The 24,949-nt window shown below is 41.1% G+C and overlaps 1 protein-coding gene across 2 annotated transcripts in view; it reads right to left on the reverse strand.

The window, feature by feature from the left end:
- The window catches only part of RNF17 (ring finger protein 17), a 127,583-nt gene extending 107,175 nt beyond the window's left edge, over positions 1-20,408 (reverse strand). For both annotated transcript variants that reach the window (XM_007528942.2, XM_060194751.1), the window contains exons 1-4: positions 20,270-20,408; positions 14,737-14,831; positions 3,812-3,903; positions 2,675-2,786 (exon numbers count right to left, since the gene is read on the reverse strand). In XM_007528942.2, coding sequence (XP_007529004.2) covers positions 2,675-2,786; positions 3,812-3,903; positions 14,737-14,831; positions 20,270-20,408 — 438 coding nt within the window. The remainder of the gene's footprint in view (positions 1-2,674; positions 2,787-3,811; positions 3,904-14,736; positions 14,832-20,269) is intronic.
- Between the last annotated feature and the right edge of the window lie 4,541 nt (positions 20,409-24,949).

The following is a 24,949-nucleotide window of genomic DNA, read 5'->3' on the forward strand; positions in this document are numbered from 1 at the left end:
ACCAAATTGTAAGTAGGGCACCAAAGTAAAAACCCTGTGGTGAGGGGTAGACATGCAGCTTCCTGGGCCAGTGGGGGGTGGGAGTGGGTGGGAGGGATGGGTAACAGTCTTTTGGTGGTGGGAATGGTGTTTATGTACATTCCTAGTAAAATGTAGACATATAAATCACTAGTTAATTAATATGAGGGGGAAAATCAATTGTATGTCTCGAAGTTTTTCAAAAAAACAAACTGAATCTTTTTAATATATAGGCTGTGTAATTGATATGCGGACTCTCTCAAAAGCCTAGACCAAGTAGATCAGAAGCATCCAATAGCACAGCTATATACAAGATACTGGGTACTATACAGCAAACCATAACAAAAGGACTTTTCAAAGTTAACCCAATTACCAAATAATGTGATGATAACATTAACTATCGATTGTCTTTTTGAACCCTAAGACAGCAGGAACCTCACATCTCCACTATAGAGCCCCTACTTCCCCCAGTCCTGGAACCCTTGGATAGGGCCCTCTTTCCCATATGCCTCTCCCAATCCATACCAAATAATATTGCATCCGCCGATCACAACCTAACCAACGCAACGATTGCCACCTCAACATGCTTCACCTCAGACTGTGTCCAGAGACTTCACGTGTGGAATGACAACCCTCCAGCTTCATTACTCGAGTGAGACCTTTCCTTTTATAGTACACTCTAATTTCATCTCAGGTGGTTCACTTTCTAACAAAGTCCCAAAACCTAGATATACACCAGTTTCTGTGAGAGAGAGCTTATGTTCACACGTATCCATAAACTAGTGCAAAATATATACATGAAAGCAGAAGTACACTAGAGTTTGCAGTGAGTACCTCCCTGACACTTCCTCTCCACTTTTCCAAGCTTTGGGTCCATGATTGCTCAACAATTTGTTTGGCTTTGTATGTTAACTCTCTTTTCAATCACCAGGTTCCAGATGCCATCAGGATGCCGGCCAGGCTTCCCTGGACTGAAGACCCCACCGATGTGGCCTGGAGCTCAGCTTCCCCAGAGACACACCCTACTAGGGAAAGAGAGAGGCAGACTGGGAGTATGGACCGACCAGTCAATGCCCAAGTTCAGCGGGGAAGCAATTACAGAAGCCAGACCTTCTACCTTCTGCAACCCTCAATGACCCTGGGTCCATGTTCCCAGAGGGATAGAGAATGGGAAAGCTATCAGGGGAGGGGGTGGTTTATGGAGATTGGGTGGTGGAAATTGTGTGGAGTTGTACCCCTTCTACCCTATGGTTTTGTTAATTAATCCTTTCTTAAATAAAAAAAAATAAATAAAAATAATATATATATACCTGAAAGCAGAAGTACACTAGAACTTGCAGTGAGTACCTCCCTAACACTTCCTCTCTACTTTTCCAAGCTTTGGGTCCATGATTGCTCAACAATTTGTTTGGTTTTGTATGTTAACTCTCTTTTCAGTCACCAGGTTCCAGATGCCATCAGGATGCCGGCCAGGCTTCCCTGGACTGAAGACCCCACCAATGTGTCCTGGAGCTCCGCTTCCCCAGAGACACACCCTACTAGGGAAAGAGAGAGGCAGACTGGGAGTATGGACCGACCAGTCAACGCCCATGTTCAGCGGGGAAGCAATTACAGAAGCCAGACCTTCTACCTTCTGCAACCCACAATGACCCTGGGTTCATGCTCCCAGAGGGATGTAGAATGGGAAAGCTATCAGGGGAGGGGGTGGGATATGGAGATTGGGTGGTGGGAATTGTGTGGAGTTGTACCCCTCCTACCCTATGGTTTTGTTAATTAATCCTTTCTTAAATTAAAAAAATTTTAAAAAAATTAAAAAAAAAAAAAGAAAAGTGATCAGACTGTCTCTACTTTGTGAAAACTATAGTAGTTATTGTTGGGGTTGGAGCTTTGGTAGGTGAGGTATGGAACTATACCCCTGTAATTTTATACTTGTGTAAACCATTATTACTCTACTACTATATTTTTTCAACAAATAACAGTAAATCACACTTAAAATTTAGAAACTTATCCTTTATACAAATTTCATAGAATCTGGACTCAATAAGCTCAAAAGGAAGGAACTACATATGGGTAAATATCAAGAATACTAACAGAGATGGGCTGCCTTGGAAGAAATAAATTGTTCAATATGGTTTGGTATTTAAAAAAGATTCAAGTGGGGGTTGTGGGTTGGGTAGCGCAGCAGGTTAAGTGCACATGGTGCAAATTGCAAGGACTGGCCTGAGGATCCCGGTTTGAGCCCCCAGCTCCCCACCTGTAGGGGGGGTCACTTCACAGGTGATGAAGCAGGTCTGCATGTGTCTATCTTACTCGCCCTGTCTTCCCCCCCCCATTTCTCTCTATCCTATCCAATAACAATAACAACAACAATAGTGATAACCACACCAACAATACAATACAACAAGGGCAACAAAAGGCAAAAAAAAAATGGCCTCCAGGAGCAGTGGATTTCTGGTGCAGGCACCGAGCCCCAGCAATAACCCTGAAGGCAAGAAAAAAAAAAAAGATTCAAGTAAAGTGTTTGGGTTTACTTCTGTTACCTTCAGACTTCTAAAAGAACTGATAATACAGCAACCTTAAGGGAAGGGGAATGTCAAGCTACCAGAGACAAAGTAAAAAATGTTTCATTGTATGTTACTAATAATATTTTCCATACCTCCATTACAGCTGATGGGTTCAAAATGGTTCTGCTTGTAGAGATTAAATGTTCAAAACCAACAGTTAGCTGATCAGCAATCTTTTTAAAGTCCCGAGAATAATTTTTTATCCTGAAAGATGTCAAGCACATTACATTAAATACCAATACTGATGTTGTGGTTTTAGCTTTCTATTCTGACTTTTACCCTTTATTTCAAATAATTCATACATCTTGTAAAAACACCTACTATAGGTTCTCTATCATCTACCATGAGTGAAGAGAGGAAACCCACAGCTAAACATGAACTGAGTTAATATTTTGCAAACTGATTTGGTGCCCAGAATTACTTGCCAGTGTGGGAAGGTCTAGCTACCCAGTTACCCACTGGAATTGAACACAAAATGTAATAGCTGTGACAATTTATAAACTTAAGCAAAACTCTATAAACAATGGGTTGGAAAGACTGATCTTCTAAGAATGACATTTTTAAAAAATATATTTTTCTTTTTTTAAAAAAAATTTAAAATTATTATCTTTATTTATTTATTGGATAGAGACAGCCAGAAATCAAGAGGGGAGGGTGGGATAGAGAGGAAGAGAGGTGGTCTGGGAGCTGGCACAGTGGATAAATTGTTGAACTCTCAAACTATGAGGTCCCGAGTTTAATCCCTGGTAGCATATGTACCAGAGTCATGTCTGGCTCTTTCTCTCTCTCTCTCTCTCCTCCTATCCCTCTGATTAATAAATAAAATATAAAAAAAGAGAGGAAGAGAGACAGAGAGACACATGCAATGCAGCACTGCTTCACCACTTGTGAAGCTTTCCCCCTGCAGTTGGGGACCAGGGACTCAAACCTGGATCCTTGTGCATTGTAACATGTACGCTCAACCAGGTGCACCACCACCCAGCCCCTTTTTTTCTTTCTTTCTTTTTTGTTCTTTTATTTTAACCAGAGCACTGCTCAGCTCTGGCTTATGGCAGTGTGGGGGGGATTGAACCTTGGACTTGAGAGCCTCAGGCATGAAAGTCTCTTCCTATAGCCATTATGCTATACCCCCACCCAACTAAGAATGACATTTTAACAAGATTACCAAAGTTCCTCTTTCAGAAATACACTGAATTTCAAATACTAAAATAAGTGCATGCAGAACATACTTTTTAGGCTGCAGTTTTTCCATGAAAGAATCTTCTTTACTATATCCATCCACTGAGTAGTATCCTTGCCTCTTATTTGCAGTTGTAGAAATCTTATGATGAAATAAGTTTTAGAAAAGTGTCCAGAAATTTTAAAAAATCATGAATAATACCAAACACTCTTGAAATCACAGAAAATTTATACATATGACATTCTTACTCTAATTTTTAAAGAAATCAGCGATTTGGCTACCATTATATAGGACATTAAATTAAATTACTTCATTTTATCATAATTTTAAAAGAAATACTTGTAACATACTTTAAAAAAAATTGACCACAAATCTTTTACAATAAATTACATTCAATCCTTCAATGAAGTAAAATTCTCAGGAATAAACTTAGTAAGAAGAATTTAGGCATACCTATTACTATATTTTGTCAACTGTAAAACATTAATTCCTTCCATAAAGAAATCCACACATCCCAGGTGTGGAGATAAGATGACAACAATGAAATATTGCTTGATTTCAATAATCAGGAAATGCAAATTGAAACTAGGTGATATTATTTATTATTATTGTTACTGTTATTATTTTTATTTAGATAAAAACAGAAAGGCAGAGAGGCACAGTGAGAGGGAGAGCAAGAGACCACAGCATCAAAGCTTCCTTCAGTACAGTGGGGACTGGGCTTGAACCTGGGATGTGCACATGGAAAACCAACATGCTATTCAAGTGAGTTATTCTTTCAGCCTAATACCCATATTTTTTAGCCATAAAAATGCCAAAAACTGAATCAAATATAAAAATACAGGTGCCAGGTGGTGGCACATCTTGTTGAGCACATGTGGAAGGACCACGGTTCAAGCCCCTTGTCCCCACCTGCAGGAAGAAAGCTTTGCAAGCTATGAAACAATGTTACAGATGTTTACTGACTTTCTGGAAAAAAATCAACAAGTAAACTTCTACTGCAAATTGCACAAGATTCTTAAAAACCACAACTTGAACATATATTAAATAATTTTACAACCTAAAATGTGTATTCAGAAAAACCTAGCTTTCTTTGAAAACCCATTTGTCACTGGGAAAAAAGAGGTACCTTCTTTTCCAAATAATTTTATTGGGAAAATAATGCTTTACAGGACAGTTGTTGACACATAGGTACTACGCTTACTCCCAACACCAACACAATCTTTCTTCAACATCACATACTGGGTCTTCAATATCCTTTCTATCCTGCCCCCATATACTCCTCCACCAGAATCTTTTGCTTTGCTGCAATATACCACATGCAGTTTGTTTCACTCAGTGCTTTCCCTTACTTTCCTTGTTTTCTAAGTTTTTTAAGTTCTCCAGTAAGATGGTCAATTTTGGTTTATCTCATTTAACATGATTTCTTGAATATCCATCCAACATGAAGCAAAGGGAATGGCCTCATCATTTTAAACACCTGAGTTATATACCGCACCCTTCTTAGCCACTCATCTTTTAGTGGTTATTTGGGCTTGTGTCCAGGTCTGGGCTATTACAAATTGTGCTGCTAGGAACATGGATGTATACAGACTTCTTCTGATAAGTATTTTTGTTTTCTTTGGATAGACCCTAGGAGAGGGCTTGCCAGATCATAGGGTAAATTCACCTCCAGTGTTCTGAGCAGTTTCCACACTGCTACAAGAGCTGATCAATTTATATTTCCATCACATTCTTGCCAACACTTGTTCTACCCTGATGTATAACATTCTTACAGATGTTAAATGATATCTCACTGTTGCATTTATTTGTATTTCTCTGACAATCAGTGACTTTGAGCATTTTTTATGTTTGTTGGCTATCTGGACATTTTCTTTTTTTAATTTTTTTTCTACCAGGTTATCGCTGGGGTTCAGTGCTGACACTATAAATCTACCACTTCTGGTGGCCATTTTTTCCTTTTTCTTTCTATTTTATTTGACAGTGCAGACAGAAAACTGAGAAAGGAAGAGAAGATAGAGAGGGAAAGAGAAAGATACCTTCTGGATTGTTTCAGTGCTTGTGAACCATCCTCCTGTAGGTGTTAAGCGGGGGCTTGAACCTGGGTCCTTGTGCATGGTAATGTGTGTGCTCAGCCAGGTGCATGACCACATGACTTCCTCAATTGGTATTAAACTTTCCCAAACTACATGGATTTTTTTTTTTTTCTGCTACCAGGATTATTGCTTGGGACTCTCTGCCTACACAACTCTATTGCTCCCAGTGGTCTTTTATTTTTCATTTTTTGTTTTGATAGATGGTGGGGGGGGAGAGAAAGAAGAGACATACTATAAACTTTTGTACAGATCCTCATCATTTCAAATACAAGTATGGGGCTGGGCATGGTGCACCTGGCTGAGTGCACATATTTACCATGTTTAAGGACCACGTTTGAGCCCTTGGTCCCCACTTACTGGGGGGAACATTTCATGAGTGGTGAAGCAGATCTATAGGTGTCTATCTTTATCTATCTCACCTATCTCTCAATTTATCTCTGTCCTATCAAATAAAATAGAAAGAAAAAATGGCTGCCAGGAGCTGTGTATTCATAGTGCCAATGCCAAGCCACAGCGATAACCCTTGGAGCAAGAAAAAAGTAAACACAAATAAAACACAAGCATAATAATTTAAGGTTATTAAACATGAAATAATTTGCTTCCAAAGACAAAAGATTACTAAGTCAGTCAGTCACCCCCCCTCACCAGAACAGAATAGATGTGGGCATAGACAGTTGCTATTTGCTCCTCCCTCTTCTGTATTCTTCACCCACCACAATCTGAGTCTGTCAAGGACCTCCCAGTTTAACCATAGGAATGCAGGTTCCCACTCCCCATGGGACCTTTGCATTAACTATGGAACCAACACGTGAGGAACCTAATGTCAAAAAGGAAAGAAGATAGGAATGTTCCAAAATAAAGATAATTAGTAAAGCATGCAATTTCAAAAGACATCTAACACATAAATGTGTCTACTATAGTTATAACTTTCATAATTGTATACATTATATAAATATATGTGTGCATGTTTTAATCCATAAGCCAATTAATCATCACCTACATACCAAAATAAAGGGCTTACTATAACATTTATTTTGATGATATTAAAGCTTAAAGTAAGGGGATAAAGCAGTGGTGCACCTGGTTAAGTACACACCTTACAGTGTGCAAGGACCCAGGTCCAAGCCCCTGCTCCCCACCTGCAGGAGGGAAGCTTCAATGGAGAAGCAGGGCTGCAGGTATCTCTCTGTCTTTTTCCCTCTTTACCTCCCCCTCTCAATTTATCTGTCTCTATCCAAAAAATATTTTTAAAATTTGTTAAAGTTGTAGTGAAATTTTACTTAGATTTGACTCTTAACAATCCTGAGATAAGAAAAACAGGTTATCTACAACCATCTACAGTTCAGAAATGAGGAAACTTAGGCATAGATGAACAGATCTAGATCTACATTCCAGATCTCCCTCCTTTGTGTTAGTTGTGTAAAGACACTTGTCACACTGAGGTAAAAGACTATCAGTATATCAGCAACTGTCTTGTAAATCACTATTTCCCAGTAAAATGATAAAAATAATAAAATCGTACTTCCACAAGCAATCATCATCTGATCTTTTAAAACTAGTGGTTTGCAATGGTTAACAAACTATAAAATTTCAGGGGTACAGTTTCACAACTGTACCCTCTACCAAAAATCTGTGCCCTCCTCCCAACATAGTTTACACAAAGTCTGAAAGATAGTTGGTCTTTTTTCCCTTCCCTTGTAAGTATGCTTTGACTATCTATACTTCACATATGAGTGAAACTATAAGTTGTCTCACTTATTTCACTAGGCATAATCATTTCCAGTTCCATTCAGTGTATCTGATCTCTTAACTTGTACATCAGAAATGCAGAGACTACAGCCTGGGAGGTGACTCAGGAGGTAGAGGATAGGACTTGCATGTGTGATGACTCAGAATAGATCCTCAGCATCATATATGCTGGACTGCAATTGTACTCTGGGCTTTCTCTCAGTGAAAAAAAAATTAGAAGACTTTATAGCCAGTGAAATAGCTCACTTAGATAGCATGCAGCTTTGCTAGGTGTACTACTCAGGTTTGAGCCCTGCCCCCATCACAATGAAGGAAGCTTTCATGCTATGATTTTTCTAATTCTGTGCCTCTCTGTCTTTCTCTATTTAAAGAAGACTATTTTAATTTTTTTTTCAGGTTCAGATTAACCCCCTAGCACATAAACAAGAGCTGAACAGTGCTCTGGTTAAAAAAAAAAAAAGAAATTTAGACAAATATCTGGAAGCTTATTTACAAATGAAGCTACATTGCTTTTTTTTTTTTGCAGTAAATACAAAAGATGTTCTTTGGGGGGTTCCCAGAAGATGGCGGACTGAGAAGCTGCTAGTGGCTTGAGCTCTGACCACATCTCCTGGAAACAGTAGGATTTTCTGCCTTTAGTAGGTTAGTCAACAAGGGGTCCTAGCGGTGACACCAAGGAGATGACTATAACTTAATTTGGGTTAAAAAATAGAGTAGAAAAAAAGGGAAAAAAATTTTTTCTTTTAAATTGTTATTCCCAAAGCGCACCTCCTTCCCTTCCCCCCCCCCATAACCAATCCCTGGGGACCAGCTCCTAGCAGGCTCCCCTGCTGAGCCTCTTTCTTTCTTTACCAAGATTCCTGTCCCACCAGGAAGTATCATTTATTCTAAATCTATACCCTTCTGAAACCTCTGGCCTTTTTTCTTTCTAAGTAGCCAACCCCCCCACCCCGCATAGCTAATTAAATAATTAAAAATAAATAAATAAAAAACTCTTTCCTTTCACCCCTCTTTTATTACTGTTCTTTTTATCTTTTTCTTTTCTCTCTCTTTTTTTTCTTTTTCTCATTCTTGTCATCCTTTCCTCCTTAATCCTACAGCTTCCAAAGCCACAGGCCCCATCCCCTACACCACCAAACAGTGTGCTTTCACTGAATTCACTGATACACGTTTGGGAATTACTTTGGGGAAGAATTCTGACTCAGAGTGGACTCTCACTACGAGTATCTCTGCTCAACTTCCCTTCCTCCTTTAGCTAGCCCTAGAATATACAGTGGATAGTAGATTTGCATAAATGTCTATTTCAGCTATCCTTGTCTAGTCCTGAGGTTTTTTTTTTTTTTAATTTTTTTTTTTTCTTTCTTAACAATCAGCTGCCTCTGTTCACGAGGTTTGAGGTAATCTGGGACAGGGTTTTTTTTTTACCCTGCTCTATTTTATTATTAATATTATATAAAGGCATATATTTCCCCCCCCCCCTTTAGGTTGATCAGAATTAACTCTTAGGGTATCTTTCATTGCTAGGGTAGTGGGCATCTTATCTATTGTGGGAGGAACTTGTCTCATTACTCCTACCTCCTCTACAGACTCTCCCCATCCTCCTCCTCCTAGCTAATTAAAAACATAAAATAAAATTAAATTAAATTAAAAATGAAGTAATAAAAAAAACCTTTCCTTTCACTGCTCTTTAATTACAACTTTTTTCTTATCTTTTCTCTTTTCTCTCTCTTGTTTCTTTTTTTTCTTTTTTTTATCTTGTCATACACTTCTTCTTTCCTTCTTCTTTGCCTTTCTGAATTTGTGAATTATTTTGGGGAAGAAATCTTACTCAGAGTGGACTCTCTATGTGTGTATCTCTGCTCTACTTCCCTTTCCCCTCTTGTTACCCCTAGAATATACAGTGGATAGTAGATTTGCATAACTGTCTATTCTTGCTATCCCTTCTTTCTTTTCTCTTTCTTCTTCACTGGGATTTGGTTACTATTTTTTCACGGACTGGAGACATTGTTTGGCTAACTGGTAGTGATTAAACTGCTTCAATACTTGCTTCAGTTGCTATTGTAATTCCTGAGATTGGTGAGTGCAATTGTCATAAAGGTATTTAGTACAGTGTTGCTTGTACTCAAGACACAACAACTGAGGAACAACAGAGCATAAAAAAAGAAACACATAAATCAAAAAAATGGGTAGATCAAAAACAAATAAAACTGCTACTCCAATGGATGAAGACAAGAGCCCAGAAGAATCTACAAATCAGCCAGAAGTAACCATAGATAAGAAAAGTATGCAAGCAATAATAAACTTATTAATCACAGAAATGAAAACAACATTGGAGGAAAGGAATGGCAGTATTAGGGAAACAACAGTTGAGACCCCCAAGGAAAATACTGATTATCTTGAGGCAATTAGAGAACTGAAAGCTGAAATAGCTGTAATGAAGAAAGAAGCTGAGGGAAGGGAAAGCAGACTAACAGAAGCAGAAAACAGAATTAGTCAGAGGATGAGTTAGAGAAAACTAAGAAAGAGGTGAAAGAGCTCAAAAAGAGATTGAGAGACACTGAAAACAACAACAGAGACATATGGGATGATCTCAAAAGAAGTAACATTCATATAATTGGCCTGCCAGAGGAAGAAAGAGAGGAAGGGGAAGCAAACATTCTAGAGGAAATAATAGAAGAAAACTTCCCAGACCTGAATAACAGAAAGGACATCAAGATTCAAGAGGCCCAGAGAGTTCCAAACAGAATCAACCCAGACCTGAAGACACCAAGACACATCATAGTCACAATGAGAAGGAGTAAGGATAAAGAAAGGATCCTAAAGGCTGCAAGAGAGAAACAAAAAGTCACATACAGGGGAAAACCCGTAAGATTATCTGCAGACTTCTCCACTCAAACTCTAAAAGCCAGAAGAGAATGGCAAGATATCTATCGAGGCCTGAATGAAAAAGGGTTTCAACCAAGGATAATATATCCTGCTAGACTTTCATTCAAACTAGATGGAGGGATCAAAACCTTCTTAGACAAACAACAGTTAAAAGAGGCAACCATCACCAAACCGGCCCTGAAAGAGGTTCTGAAAGACCTCTTATAAACAAGAACATCACTATAATACTTGCAATATATCAGAACAAACAAAAAAATTTTTTTTGAACAATGGCACTACAATACATTAAATCCATAATATCAATAAATGTCAATGGCTTAAACTCACCCATCAAAAGGCACAGAGTGGGGGAATGGATCAGAAAACATAACCCAACCATATGCTGCTTGCAAGAATCCCATCTGTCACAACAAGATAAACACAGACTTAAAGTGAAAGGATGGAAAACTATCATACAGGCTAATGGACCACAAAAAAGGGCAGGAACAGCCATTCTCATCTCAGACACAATAGATTTTAAATTAAATAAAGTAATAAAAGATAGTCAAGGACATTACATAATGATTAGAGGATCAATCAGCCAAGACTTAACAATTATTAACATCTATGCACCCAATGAGGGACCATCTAAATACGTCAAGCACTTACTGAAAGAATTTCAAAAATACATCAATAGCAATACAATAATAGTGGGAGACTTCAATACCTCACTCTCACACTTGATCAACAAAGCAGAGAACCAACAAAGATACTTAGAGAATTGAATGAAGAGATTGACAGACTAGACCTCTTGGACATTTTCAGAGTCCTTCACCCCAAAAAACTGGAATACACCTTCTTTTCAAATCTACATAACACATACTCAAGGATAGACCACATGTTAGGCCACAAAGACAGCATCAATAAATTCAAGAGCATCAAAATCATCCCAAGTATCTTCTCAGACCACAGTGGAGTAAAACTAACATTTAACAACAAACGGAAAATTATTAAAAGTCACAGAATTTGGAAACTAAACAACATACTCTGGGTCAGAGATTCACTCAAGCAGGAAATTCAAATGTTCCTGGAAACAAATGAAAATGAAAATACAACCTATAAAAATATTTGGGACACAACTAAAGCAGTACTGAGAGGGAAACTTATAGCCATGCAATCACATATTAAACACCAAGAAAAAGCTCAAACGAACAAAAAATGTTCTTTAAATTTTATTTATTTTTGCCTCCAGGGTTATTGCTGGGGCCCTGTGTCTGCACTACGAATCCACTGCTCCTGGAAGCCATTTTTCCCCTTTTGTTGCCCTTTAAATTTTATGTAAATCCTTGACTGACTTGCTTTATTACTATGAGTCAATACATTTTATTTTCTAATTAGTTATTTAATAGTGATTTACAACTTATAAATTTGGAGGGTGTAGTTTTTTTAAATCTTTTTAAAATTTATTTATTTTTATTTATTTATTCCCTTTTGTTGCCCTTGATGTTTCATTATTGTAGCTGTTATTTGATGTCGTCGTTGTTGGATAGGACAGAGAGAAATGAGGAGGGGAGGGGAAGACAGAGAGGGGGAGAGAAAGACACCTGCAGACCTGCTTCACCGCTTGTGAAGCTACTCCTCTGCAGATGGGGAGCTGAGGGCTGGAACCGGGATCATTATGCGGTCCTTGTGCTTTGGCGCCACCTGCGCTTAACCCACTGCGCTACCGCCCGACTCCCGAGGGTGTAGTTTTACTTGTGTGTCACTGCACCAAATCCAAAGTTCTGTGTGATACATTTTTTAAAAAATTTTATTAGTGATTAAATATTGATTTACAAAATGACATGCCAACAAGGGTATAATTCTACACCATTCCCACCATTAGAGTTCTGAATCCCCAATCCCTCCATTATAAGCCACTGTAGTTCTCCTAACGTTGCAGACATGAGTTAACTATCATCTCTACAACTATCAGTCTACATTTGTACATAACTGCCTCCTTTTTCTTCTAGGTCCAGCTCTCTCTTCCTAAGTAACTCATAACCCTATTACTACATCTAAATGCCCTCCCTTTTTCCTCCTCTCTCTCGGGGTCCTGATGAAGCTGGAGTTCAGAGCTCATTTATCCTTTTCCTCCTATCATTTCTCCCCCACTGGGAATATGGATCAAAACTGTTTTTGTGGTGCAGAAGGTAAGAGTCCCAGCTTCTGTAATTGCTTTTTCACTGGACATGGGCATTGGCTGGTCAATGTGATACATTTAAAAAAATATTTATTTCCTTTCATTGCTCTTGTTTTATTGTTGTAGTTGTTATTGTTGTCATTGTTGGATAGGACAGAGAGAAATGGAGAGAGGAGGGGAAGACAGAGGGGGAGAGAAAGACAACTGCAGACCTGCTTCACCGATTGTGAAGTGACTCCCCTGCAGGTGGGGAGCCGGGGGCTTGAACTGGGATGCTTAAGCTGGTCCTTGGCACTTTGCGCCACATGCGTTTAACCCACTGCGCTAATGCCCAACTCCCAATGTGATACATTAAAATTTTTTTTTAATCTTTATTTTTTTGGATAGAAACAGCCAGAAATCGAGAAGGGGAGATAGAGGAAGAGAGACGGAGAGCCACCTGCAGCCACTCGTGAAGCTTTCCTCCTGCAAGTGGGGACCAGGGACACAAATCTGGGTCCTTGTGCACTGTAACATGTGTGCTCAACCAGGTGTGCCACCACCCAGACGCAATGTGATACATTTTTGACTTAGTGCAATTTAACTGTTTTTAGAGCTTTTGACTGTAAACATTAACTTCAGGCTACTTTTGTGCTTCTCTTTTTATACTGTGGCATCTGCACAAATACAAATTTGATGATACAAAAAGGTTAAGGGACCGAGGAATTTAATGTTTGCTTGCATGGTATTAACATGGGAAAGAGGGCAGTGCTGGGAAGGGTGTGGAGAAATGGTAACCCTTTATACTGTTGGGGGGAATGTAAATTGGTCCAACCCCTATGTAAAACAGTTTGAACATTTCTTTTATTTATTTATTTATTTATTTTCCTCCCAGGGTTATTGCTGGTCTCGGTGCCTGCACCATGAATCCACCGCTCCTGGAGGCCATTTTTCCCCCTTTTTGTTGTAGCCTCGTTGTGGTTATTATTATTGCCATTGTTGATGTCGTTCATTGTTGGATAGGACAGAGAGAAATGGAGAGAGGAGGGGAAGACAGAGAGGGGGAGAGAATGACAGACAGCTGCAGACCTGCTTCACTGCCCGTGAAGCGATTCCCCTGCAGGTAGGGAACCGGGGGCTCGAACCGGGATCCTTACGCCGGTCCCTGCGCTTTGCGCCACATGCGCTTAACCCACTGCGCCACCGCCCGGCCCCCTGAACATTTCTTAAATTACTAGAAACAAACAAGAACTGTGATTCAGCAATCCCACTCATAGGTATTTATGTGAAGAATACAAAATCACTATTCCAGAAAGATAAAATGCTAATCTACATCTCACTGCAGCACTATCAAAGGCCAAGCTGTGCAAACAACCCAAGTGTTTAATTGCAGATAAGCTGATAAAGATGACGTGGTGTATGTACCCTAGCTCAGCTGTAAGACAGGATGAGATCTTGCTTTCTGCTACATGAATGGGGCTGGATGTGGTCACGCTAAGCAAAGTGGTCAGAAGGAGACAGAAAAGTGATGAATGTTATCATTCATATGTGGGATATAGAGAAGTAAATCAAAGAAAGTTAGTTAAACAAAAGCTCAGATTTGGATGTAGAATTGAAGTTACCAAAATAGAAATGGGTTGGAGAAGTGGTTCAGTCAGTGGGAGAGAGATGCTGGCAACTCTGTAGTAGCACACAGTGTCTTAATATACAATCTGATGAGAGGTGAAGTTGTATTCCAGAACAAACAGCTTTGTAAACCAACTTTACATATAAGAAAAAATACTGTTCCTCAAAAAATATTAAGAAACATTATCTTTTGTTAGAATTTTTTGTTTAAAGATTCTGTTGAGTCTGACAGCAAAAATACAAGCTTTTATCTTCTAACTAGATGTTCTATTTAGCTAACACATCCTTTTTTTCTTTTTAAATCATTTTATGGGAAGGGCTTAATGGTTTATAGCACAGTTGTTAACATACAGATACAAATTCTTACCTCCTTGTGATAGGGGTCTGAAAAATACTCTCATGCCCAACTTAGGCCCTCTACCCATCATCATGCACAGCACCCCAAATGAACTCAGTATGAAAGATGATAAAACTTACCTCACAACTAGGGCATGTAATCAAACTATAGTCATCAATTATTAATAAGCACAGGTCACAAAAGGAATGTCCACATTGAAGTTCATGATGGTGACCTGTTGATGAAATTCTATTATGAATCAAACTTTCCACTTTGTTAATGTTTATTGCTCGGTACTAATCAGAGAGGAAAAAAAAACATTTTTCTTACGTAGAAAAAAAAAACAGCACACCTTTTACCACCCTCTCTTTTAAAAAGAAAAAAAAACAGCAGTTTTTATTAGTAATGGATGATTATTCTAACAAAACACAGAAGAAATTCCACAAGTCAGAGGAGGGTGAAATATGAGGAAAACAACTCTGTGTATTATATTCATTAATTTAGATAGTTACCTGGTAACCATAACACTTGAATTCAAAAAAATGTTAGAATCACAAAGTTCTCAGATATACTTCATTTGATCTTTGTACAAATTATGATTAAGTAGGCTGGGAATATTAACTTTAACCTAGACATGGGAAAACAGTTGGGTGATCTATCTGCCTAATTAAATGCTATAATCCAGACTGCACACCTATTCTGCTTCCAAGTTTAGTGTTCTACTTGCCACACTGTCCTCTACTCACTTTTATTTCCCATCTTATGAAGGGGACAGGATAAACAGATATGAGATACTGAGAAGACATTCCCCTCTCACACAAAGATCTAAGATATTAGCAAGGACAGAAGCCAGATGCTATTATTGTCAAACACACAAAAACCATATGGATGTAATTTTTTTTTGCCTCCAGGGTTATTGCTGGGGCTCCGTGCCTGCATTACGAATCCACTGCTCCTGGAGGCCATTTCCCCCCATTTTGTTGCCTTTGTTGTTATTATTGTTATTGTTGCTGTTGTTGGTGTTGGACCGGACAGAGAGAAATTGAGAGAGGAGGGGAAGACAGAGAGGAGAAAAAGACGCCTGCAGATCTGCTTTACCGCCTGTGAAGTGACCCCTGCCCCCCACAGGTGGGGAGCTGGGGGCTTGAACCAGGATCCTTAAGCCAGTCCTTGTGCTTTGCGCCATGTATGCTTATCTTGCTGCATTACCGCCCAGCCCCCATGGATGTAAATTTTATTTTATTTATTTTATCTATTGGATGGAAACAGCCAGAAATTGAGAGGGTGGGGGAGGCAAAAAGGGAGAGAGATCCATGTCCAGCAGAGAAGCAATTACAAAAGTAGGCCTTCCACATTCTGCACCCCATACTGGGTCCATACTCTCAGAGGGATAAAGAATAAGAAAGTTTCCAAAGGAGAATATGGGATGCAGAACTCTGGTGGTGGGAATTGTGTAGAATTGTACTCCTTTTATCCAACGGACTTGTTGATCAAAATTAAATTAAAAAAATTAAGAGAGAGAGAAAGGGAGACACCTGCAGCACTGTTTCACTACTCTCAAAGCTTTCTCCCTGCAGGTGATAAGGGACTCAAACCCAAAACCTGGGTTCTTGTGCACTGTAACATGTGTGCTCAACCAGTTGCACTACCATCCAGCCTTGTGGATATAATTTTTATAAACCTAAGATTTATGAGTGGTAAATGCAAAAATCTAATTTCAAGACTTACCTTAACTTTGAAATTTATCATAACATTTATTATGATAAATATATTTACATAACTTCAAAAAAGCTTGCAAAAAAGGGAAAGTAAACCAGGTATAATCATCTTTTACGACCTTGTGATTGTTCATTCTTTTGATTAAAAAGACTTTTAGTGGGTTTTTCTCCATCTCCAGGACTTCACGGCTTTTGAATGATTTTTTTTTTTTTTTTCTGATAGAGACAGAAAGGCAGAAAGAGAGGGAAACAAACCACAGCACTAAAGCTTCCTTCAATGTGGTGGTAGTGAAGGAGGCAAGCTTGAACTTAGGCCATGCAGATAATAAGGCTGTATATCACCTTTGTGAGTTATTTTGTTGACCCAGGCTTTATGATTTTTAAGCAAATGTAAATATCTGAAACTCGCTTACACCCAAGCTAAATTATAAAGCTCTATTTGAATTCCTCAGGAATTACCAAACAAATCAAAACTGCTCCATTTCTATAAATTTTGTGATATTTTACATGTAAAAAATCATGATTATAAAGCACTTACACAACTCCATATGCACAACTATAATCTTGCAATAGAGTATTTCTAGCACTTCAATATGGACATATGAAAGAACCAGGGATTTTAAAAGGTTATGTCCTAAAACTTGGTTTTGTTACACTTATTTTTAAAAAATGTTATTAGTGATTTAATAATGGTTAACAAGATTGTAAGATAATAGAGGTGTGATTCCATACAGTTCCCACCACCAGAGTGCTGTGTTTAACATTTATTTCATTCAAACAGTGGAAATTTTTTTTTTTTTTTTTTTTTTTTTTTTGGAGGGGAAGGGAAATGAAACAGTCTTAAGCAAGGAACCTTGGAACCAGTCAAGGGAAGGGAAGGGAAGGGAAGGGAAGGGAAGGGAAGGGAGGGGAGGGGAGGGGAGGGGAGGGGAGGGGACATTTATTGGGCCATATTTATGCTGCGATTTTTGGCAAACTAACCCATGAATTTGGATCCTTGACCCAGTTATGTAATTATTCATCTGATTGACTTGAAACAGTCTCTTTCCCCAGTCTAATCTGGGCAAAGGTCTGGGGCAACTAGTGGCGGCCTTTTCAGCATGTAGCACACTGAGATTTCCCTGAGCTAGCTGTTTCAGCAGCATGCAGGTGCCACAGAGGTTTGCCCTAGAATGCTGTTTTTTTTTTTTAATTAATTTATTTTTTATTTATTTATTTTTTACATGCATAACAACATTCCCCAGAAATTTCCAAACAGTGGAAATTTTTAATATCAGGACAGCAATAAAAACCTAGAGTACAGGTCCTGGAAAAGGATGACAGAGGATCCCCAGTGAAGATTGTATTGTTATGTGGAAAAATAAATGTTATGCATATACAAACTATTGTATTTACTGTTGATTGTAAATCATTAATCCCTCAATAAAGAAATTTAAAAAAAAAAACCTAGAAGAGGGGCTGGGTAGATAGCACAGTGATTATGCAGACACCCTTGTGTCTGAGGCTCCGAAGTCCCAGGTTCAATCCCTCCCACCACAATAAGCCAGAGTTGAGCAGAGCTCTGGTTAAATAATAATAATAATAATAATAATAATAAATAATAAGTAGAAGAGGAGAACACAAGTGACCAACTCTCTATGCAGCTTGATGTCTTCTTTTTTTTTCATTTTTAAAAATATTTATTTTTCCTTTTGTTGCCCCTGTTGTGGTTATTGATGTCGTTGTTGTTGGAGAAGACAGAGAGAAATGGAGAGAGGAGGGGAAGACAGAGAGGGGGAGAGAAAGACACCTGCAGACCTGCTTCACCGCCTGTGAAGCGACTCCCCTGCAAGTGGGGAGCAGGGAGCTGGAACCAGGATCCTTTACGCAGGTCCTTGCGCTTTGTGCCACGTGGACTTAGCCGGCTGCACCACCGCAGGACTCCCAGCTTGATGTCTTCTAAAGCAAGCTGCTATCACAGGGGCTGATAAAACTGAATGACTTTCACCTTGGAAGTGCAAGCATTAGTTTGCTATACAATTGGGTAAGAACAGGAGGTGACGCAGTGGATAAAGCATTGAACTCTCAAGCATGAGGTCCTGAGTTCGATCCCTGGCATCTCATGTACCAGAAAGATGTCTGGTTCTTTCTCTCTCTCCTACTATCTTTCTCATTAATAAATAAGTAAATTGTAACAACAACAAGAAAAGAACAGGAGGTGAAATCCCCTTTTTTATTTCTATAGAGATATAGCTCTGTAAGGTTCTTTAAAGCACATAAAAGGGGCCAGGTGGTGGTGCACCTGGTTAAGTTCACACCTGCAACGAAATGGATTCAAGCCCTCGGTCCCCGCCTGCAGGGGAAAGCTTCACATGTGGTGAAGCAGGGCTGCAGAGTCTTTCTCTCCCTCTCTTTTCCTCCCCTCTCAATTTCTCTGTCTCTATCCAATAGTAAACAAATAAAGGTTAAAAAAAAAAAGCTATGTAAAAAGTTATCTGAACCTATTTTCTCATGAATAGTCTTAATCAGGAGGTTAGTAGGAAGACAAGGTTTCCATAAAGGCAGAAAAGCGCGCGCGCGCGCACACACACACACACACACACACAAAAAAAAAAAAAAAAAAGGCACAGAAGAGCGAGTCCGGCAGTAGCGCAGCAGGTTAAGCGCATGTGGACCGGCGGAAGGATCCTGGTTCCAGCCAGGTGAAGCCGGTGTGCAGGTGTCTACTTTCCTCTCCCCGTCTCCCCCTCCTCTCTCCATTTCTCTCTGTCCTATGCAACAACAACGACATCAACAACAACAATAACAACAACAAGAAAAAACAAGGGCAACAAATGAGAAAATAAATAAGCAATTAAAAAAAAAAAGCACAGCAGGAATGCTGTGGGTTCCTAACAATACTTTAAGCCAGACTGAGTAATAACTCGTCCTCCTTGATATGTTTTTTTTTTCTTTCATTTAGGAGCATTTTTCTAGTCATTTATGTGCTACTCTTGAAACAAAAGCTACAGGAAAAAGTCAAGTTCTGTTGCATTTTGGTTACAAGACAATAAGCAGCAGAGTGCAGTTATTCATAAGGAACCTGTGGCCCTGGGTAAATCCCCTCATCACAGAGCTCAGGAGTGTGTGGCTCCTCGGGGGAGGCCGCAGGAAGAAGTGCCGAGGAGGTGCCGGCGGGTCAGGCAGCGGTGCACTCGGTTAAACGCACGTACCACCAAGCACAAGGATCTGGGTTCGAGCCCGCCCTCCCCACCTGCAGGGAGGTCGCTTCTTGTGCGGTAAAGTAGGTCCGCAGGTGTCTCTCTCCCTTTTTAAAAAATATTTCATTTATTTATTAGAGACAGAGAGAATTCGAGAAGGGCGGGGGAGAGCGAGGGAAAGAGACCGACAGACACCTGCAGCCCTGGTTCACCACTTGGGAAGCTTTTCTCCTGCAGATGGGGCCCAGGGGCTCGAACCTGGGTTCTTGTGCACTGCAGTATGTGCGCTTAACCAGGTGCGCCACCGCCCGGCCCTCTCCCTATCTCCCTCTCAATTTCTCTCTGTCCTGTTAAAATTAATTTAAAAAGGAAAGAAAAAAACCCTCCTCCATGCCCCAGCACATCTCTGTGGCCCCGGAAGTTGTGTGCAGGCTCACAGGAGGCCGGCGCCCTGGTTTCCATGTGCATCTCACTGCACCTGCCCGTCCCCAGCTCCCCTCCCGTTTCTGACGCCCTGGTTCACCTGTCCCCCGAGTGCCCCACTCATGTCCCCTTTCATCTGCCTCCAACGTACTGAGCCCCGCCTCTCCCCACCAGGTTCCTGGGAGGCTCCCCCCAGCTCCCCTGCCCTCCTCCCCAGAGGCCGGGCCCCCTCCCCTGCCCTGTTCCTGGCCGAGCTGCCTCCACCCCGTCTGGTCACCAGCCTTGCGTCTCCTCGCAGGCTCCACCGTGCCCTGGTGGGCCAGGCCCTCCGGGCTAAAGCCTGGAATGCTCACCAGAAGTTCTAGACACCCTCCGTCCACATCGAGCACACTGAGGTTCAGTCGCCCCCCAGGGCCGGCTCTGTCGCCTCATCTGCCGTAAAGAGGACAAGGAGAGCCTCGTCTTCGATGCCTTTGAAGCTTCCGCCGCCATGGCCATCGCCACTGTGACTAAGGCCCTACTGCCTGCTATCCCAGCAATCTTCGCTGGCAGCAGCCAATCAGGAGGGACCAGGCGGTTCCAGTAAGCCAACCAGAAGTCAAGGAAGCCAGTCTGGCTCCAGCCAGCCAGTCAGGGGAGAATGAGCGAGAGCGGGCCCGCCCCCCAGCGTGCCTGCAGATACCAAGCGGAACCACCTGGCTTCAAGCTTCCCGGACTTCCGCTCAGAGTTTCTGGAACTTCCGCCCAAAAAAAGGTGAAAAGCTGCTTTGTGATCAGGCACTGCAACAGAGTTGCCATGTAGCCTGTGTGAGTTGGCGGTGCAGGAGCTGACCCGTCTAATGGCCTTCCCGCCGCCTGTGCTTTGGGCCAAGCCTGACCTCTCCTGACAGGGCCTTTCCGGTAGCCGGCTCACCGAGGGTTGGAGTGTGCAGAGGGCAGTGTCCAGGCACCTGGTGGAGGAAGGCAGCACAGCACAGACAGAATGTTCTAAAAAGTGTGGTCCTGGACTTGGACGAATGAGAGACAGACTGACAGACACCATGGCAATGAAGCCTCCTCTAGTGCGGTGGAGAATGGGCTCGACCCTGAATGGCACACATGGCGCAGCGCTTTGTCCAGACAAGCTGTCCCTGGCCTTGGAGTCTCTCTCTCTCTCTCTCTCTGGGTGTAAATTTTACTTTTGAAGAAAATAGTGACACCGTTTGGACTGTCAAATAACGGAAAGAAGAATCTTGGTTTCTTCCTATTCTGCATCTCAGAGCTTTCTTGAGAGGTTCAGGGGTGGTGAAGAGGAATTGAAGGGGCCAAGTAGGATAAAAATGAAATTCTCACCTCCCCAGAACCCCGCCCCACTAGGGGAAGAGACCGGCTGAGACAGGTCGACCTGCCAACGCCCATGTTCAGCGCGGAAGCAATTACAGAAGCCAGACCTTCCACCTTCTGCAACCCACAATGACATTGGGTCCATGCACCCAGAGGAGAAATATTAGGGGAAGGTGATCAGGGCTTTGAACTCCAATCCAATACCATTACGACCTGGAGAGTAGGAAAAAAAAAAAAGGAAAGACATTGGGAAGTAGGTGTAGGTGTGACTTAGGAAGAGAAGGGGCGGTAACGCAAAGCGCCAGGGACCAGCTTGAGGATCCCTGTTCGAGCCCCCAGCTCCCCACCTATAGGGGGGTCGCTTCACAAGCGGTGAAGCTGGACTGCAAGTGTCTTTCTCTCCCCCTCTCCTCTTCCCATTTCTCTCTGTCCTATCCAATAAAAGGGGAGGGAAACAAAACCTGCTGCTAGGAGCAGTGAATTTGTAGCTCCAGCAATAACCCTGGAGGCAGAGAGAGAGAGAGAGAAGGCAGGACAGTAAGGAAAATTTGGGCAAAAAAATATTTAAACATAGTTACAGAATTAATAGTAAACCCATATCTGTGACCTTGAGGTGTATAATTCCCCACATTCCCACCACTAGAGTTCTGTGTTCCCATTCACTCCACTGGAAACCACAGTGATTCTCCCAAGGTCACAGATATGGGTTGATTATATATATATATATATATATATTTGCCCTTTTTTTTTTTCTATGGTCCTGCCTTCTTTTCTAAGTCACACCTACATCTATTACAACTCTTGAATGTCTTTCCTTTTTCCTCTTCCCTTTCTGGGTCCTGATGAAGTTAAGAGTTCAGAGCCCTCTGGTTATCTTCCTCTAACATTTCTCCCGCTCTGAGAGTATGGACCAAAATTCTTTTTTGGGGTGCAGGAGGTGGGAGTTCTGATTTCTGTAGTTGCTTCTTTCTCCACTGGATGTGGACATTGGCAGGTCGATCCATACCCATGACCTGCTTCTCTGAATGATTTCAAATTTTACAAAGTCTTGCATTTTGAGTCAAAGGGTTTGGCTTTTACCCTTTAATTATTAAAAAGCTGGCAAGGTGATCTGGCAGCCAGGTGGCAGATGTGTTTTCTTGTTATTATTTTATTGAGGGGTAATGGTTTACAGGACAATTGCAGACACCAAGGTACAATTTCTCATCTCCCCCTGGTAAGTGTCTACAAAACACTGTCACCTCCAACTGAAGTTCTTTTCCACAAGGACTCCCAAGCCCTCTCCATACCCTTCCTGCCTTTCTTCCCCAGAGTCTTTTGCTTTGGTGCAACACACCACACCCAGTCCAAGTTTCACCTTGTGTTTCCTCTTTCTGCTCTTGTTTCTTAAGTTCCACCCATGTAGCAGATGTATCTTGTGGAAAGCACCTGGGGAAGACTAGGGTGCCTTCAGCTGCTAAGAATAAAATCTGCTTCTAGTCCTCATTTTTTAGTCCCTCTAAACTAAGTATTAGGTTGTTGGAAAATATGAACCATTTTTTGGGGAGTCGGACGGTAGCGCAGCGGGTTAAGCACAGGACTGGTGTATGAATCCCAGTTCAGGGGGTCGGGCGGTGGCGCAGTGGGTTAAGCGCATGTGGCGCAAAGCGCAGGGACCGGCGTAAGGATCCCGGTTCGAGCCCCCGGCTCCCCACCTGCAGGGGAGTCGCTTCACAGGCGGTGAAGCAGGTCTGCAGGTGTCTATCTTTCTCTCCCCTTCTCTGTCTTCCCCTCCACTCTCCATTTCTCTCTGTCCTATCCAACAACGAATTGCGTCAACAAGGGCAATAATAATAACCACAACGAAGCTACAACAAGGGCAACAAAAGGGGGAAAAATGGCCTCCAGGAGCGGTGGTTTCATGGTGCAGGCACCGAGCCCAGCAATAACCCTGGAGGAGGAAAAAAAAAAAAAGAATCCCAGTTCAAGCCCCCCAGCTCCCCACCTGCAGGGGAGTCGCTTCACAAGCGGTGAAACAGGTCTGCAGGTGTCTGTCTTTCTCTCTGCCTTCCCCTCCCCTCTCCATTTCTCTCTGTTCTAGCTAACAATGACTACAACAATGAAAAAAACAAGGGCAACAAAAGGGAAAATACATTTAAAAAATGACCCTTTTTTTTCATAGCAAAACAGAAAAGGCATGTCATGATTTTTCTGATAAATCACTAGAAATTCAGCTTCAGCCCTTGACATTGACATATGCCAGAACTAAGCACAGCATGTTCTCACTCATGGACATTAATCTTCTAAAAAGGAAGAAATGAAAATATTCTATTGAAAACCTCTGCCAGCTCAAAAATCTTTATCTTCTGTAGCCTTTCGGAAAGAGGGCTGGTTCTTTAGCATGTCTTCATATTCCTACCACTGAGCCATGGTGAGATTCAGGGTACTTAGCAAACCAATGTCCCATGTCATGCTCATTCTCCTACAGTTCTGTGAGTGGCAGTCTCACTCTAATTCATTGACACATAGTTTCCTTATCCTTCACTTATCTTGTTCTTGAAAGTTTCATGTTTCTCCTTGAGTTTGCAAGTCACAACATCTCTTTTTCAACTATGGAATCTGCATTGTTATTTGAATAACAACCATCTCACTGCATGAACACTTCTTAAATCATATTATGAATCTCATATACTGCCACACATCTCTGAATATCACCAAGCATATTGGAATTATGCCTTTACTCAGAAGTCGAATGACTCATGGATGAGTCAGGGTAGTGAAGAAATACAAGGACAGATGTTTTAACTCCATACATTAAATTTTAGTACTTAGCAGAACCTCTCCAAGATAGCAGCCAGGATGACCTTACCATTTAATTCAGATTGTTTTAATTTTTCATTGACTTCCCATTGTGATGAGTTCTTAAAATGATCTTTAGGCTTTATAACTTGGCTTCTGCATCCCTCTCTGGCTTCTCATTATACTCCAATATACTGAACTTAAAAAAAAAGATTTCATTTATTCATGAGAATAATAGGAGAGAAAGAACCAGACATTACTCTGGTACATATGCTGCTGGGGATTGAACTCAGGAGCTCATTCTTGAGAGTCTAATACTTTATCCACTGGACCCCTACACTGAACTTTTTCAGTTCAGTAGATAGGGCAAGCTCTTTCCAATCTCAGGACCTTCACCTAGAACCCTGTTCCCTGAGTTGTTAAAAATTGGTCATACAGAATTTTGGTGATGATTGTGGTGTGATCTTATAATTTTATAAGCCATTAGTACACACACACACACACACACACACACACACGTGTGTGTGTGTGTGTGTGTGGCTTGATGTCAACTGTTACATTTCACTTCCACAAAAATGAATAAACAATAAAAGTATGGGGCTAGAGAGGAAACTCCCTTGGTAGAGCATATTTCCAGATGTGAACTTTACCACCACACCCACCACCAAAGTACCAATATTCCTCCACCAAAGTGCCAACACCCTTTACCCATATAACCCACTCCTTCCCCCTATTTGCTTTGGTAACCTCAGTTCTAGAGCTTGTCTTCATGTGATTTTGTGCCTCTTATTTTCTTCCTTCCTTTCTTTCTTTTTATCTTTCTTTCTTCCTCCTTCCCTCCCTTCCTTCCTTCCTTCCTTCCTTCCTTTCTTCAATAGCCCATATGAGAACATTCAGTATTTTCCTTTTGTGTATGTAGTGGGTATTTTATT

Source organism: Erinaceus europaeus, chromosome 7 (genome assembly GCF_950295315.1).
Source record: "Erinaceus europaeus chromosome 7, mEriEur2.1, whole genome shotgun sequence".
Classification (NCBI taxonomy): Eukaryota; Metazoa; Chordata; class Mammalia; order Eulipotyphla; family Erinaceidae; genus Erinaceus; species Erinaceus europaeus.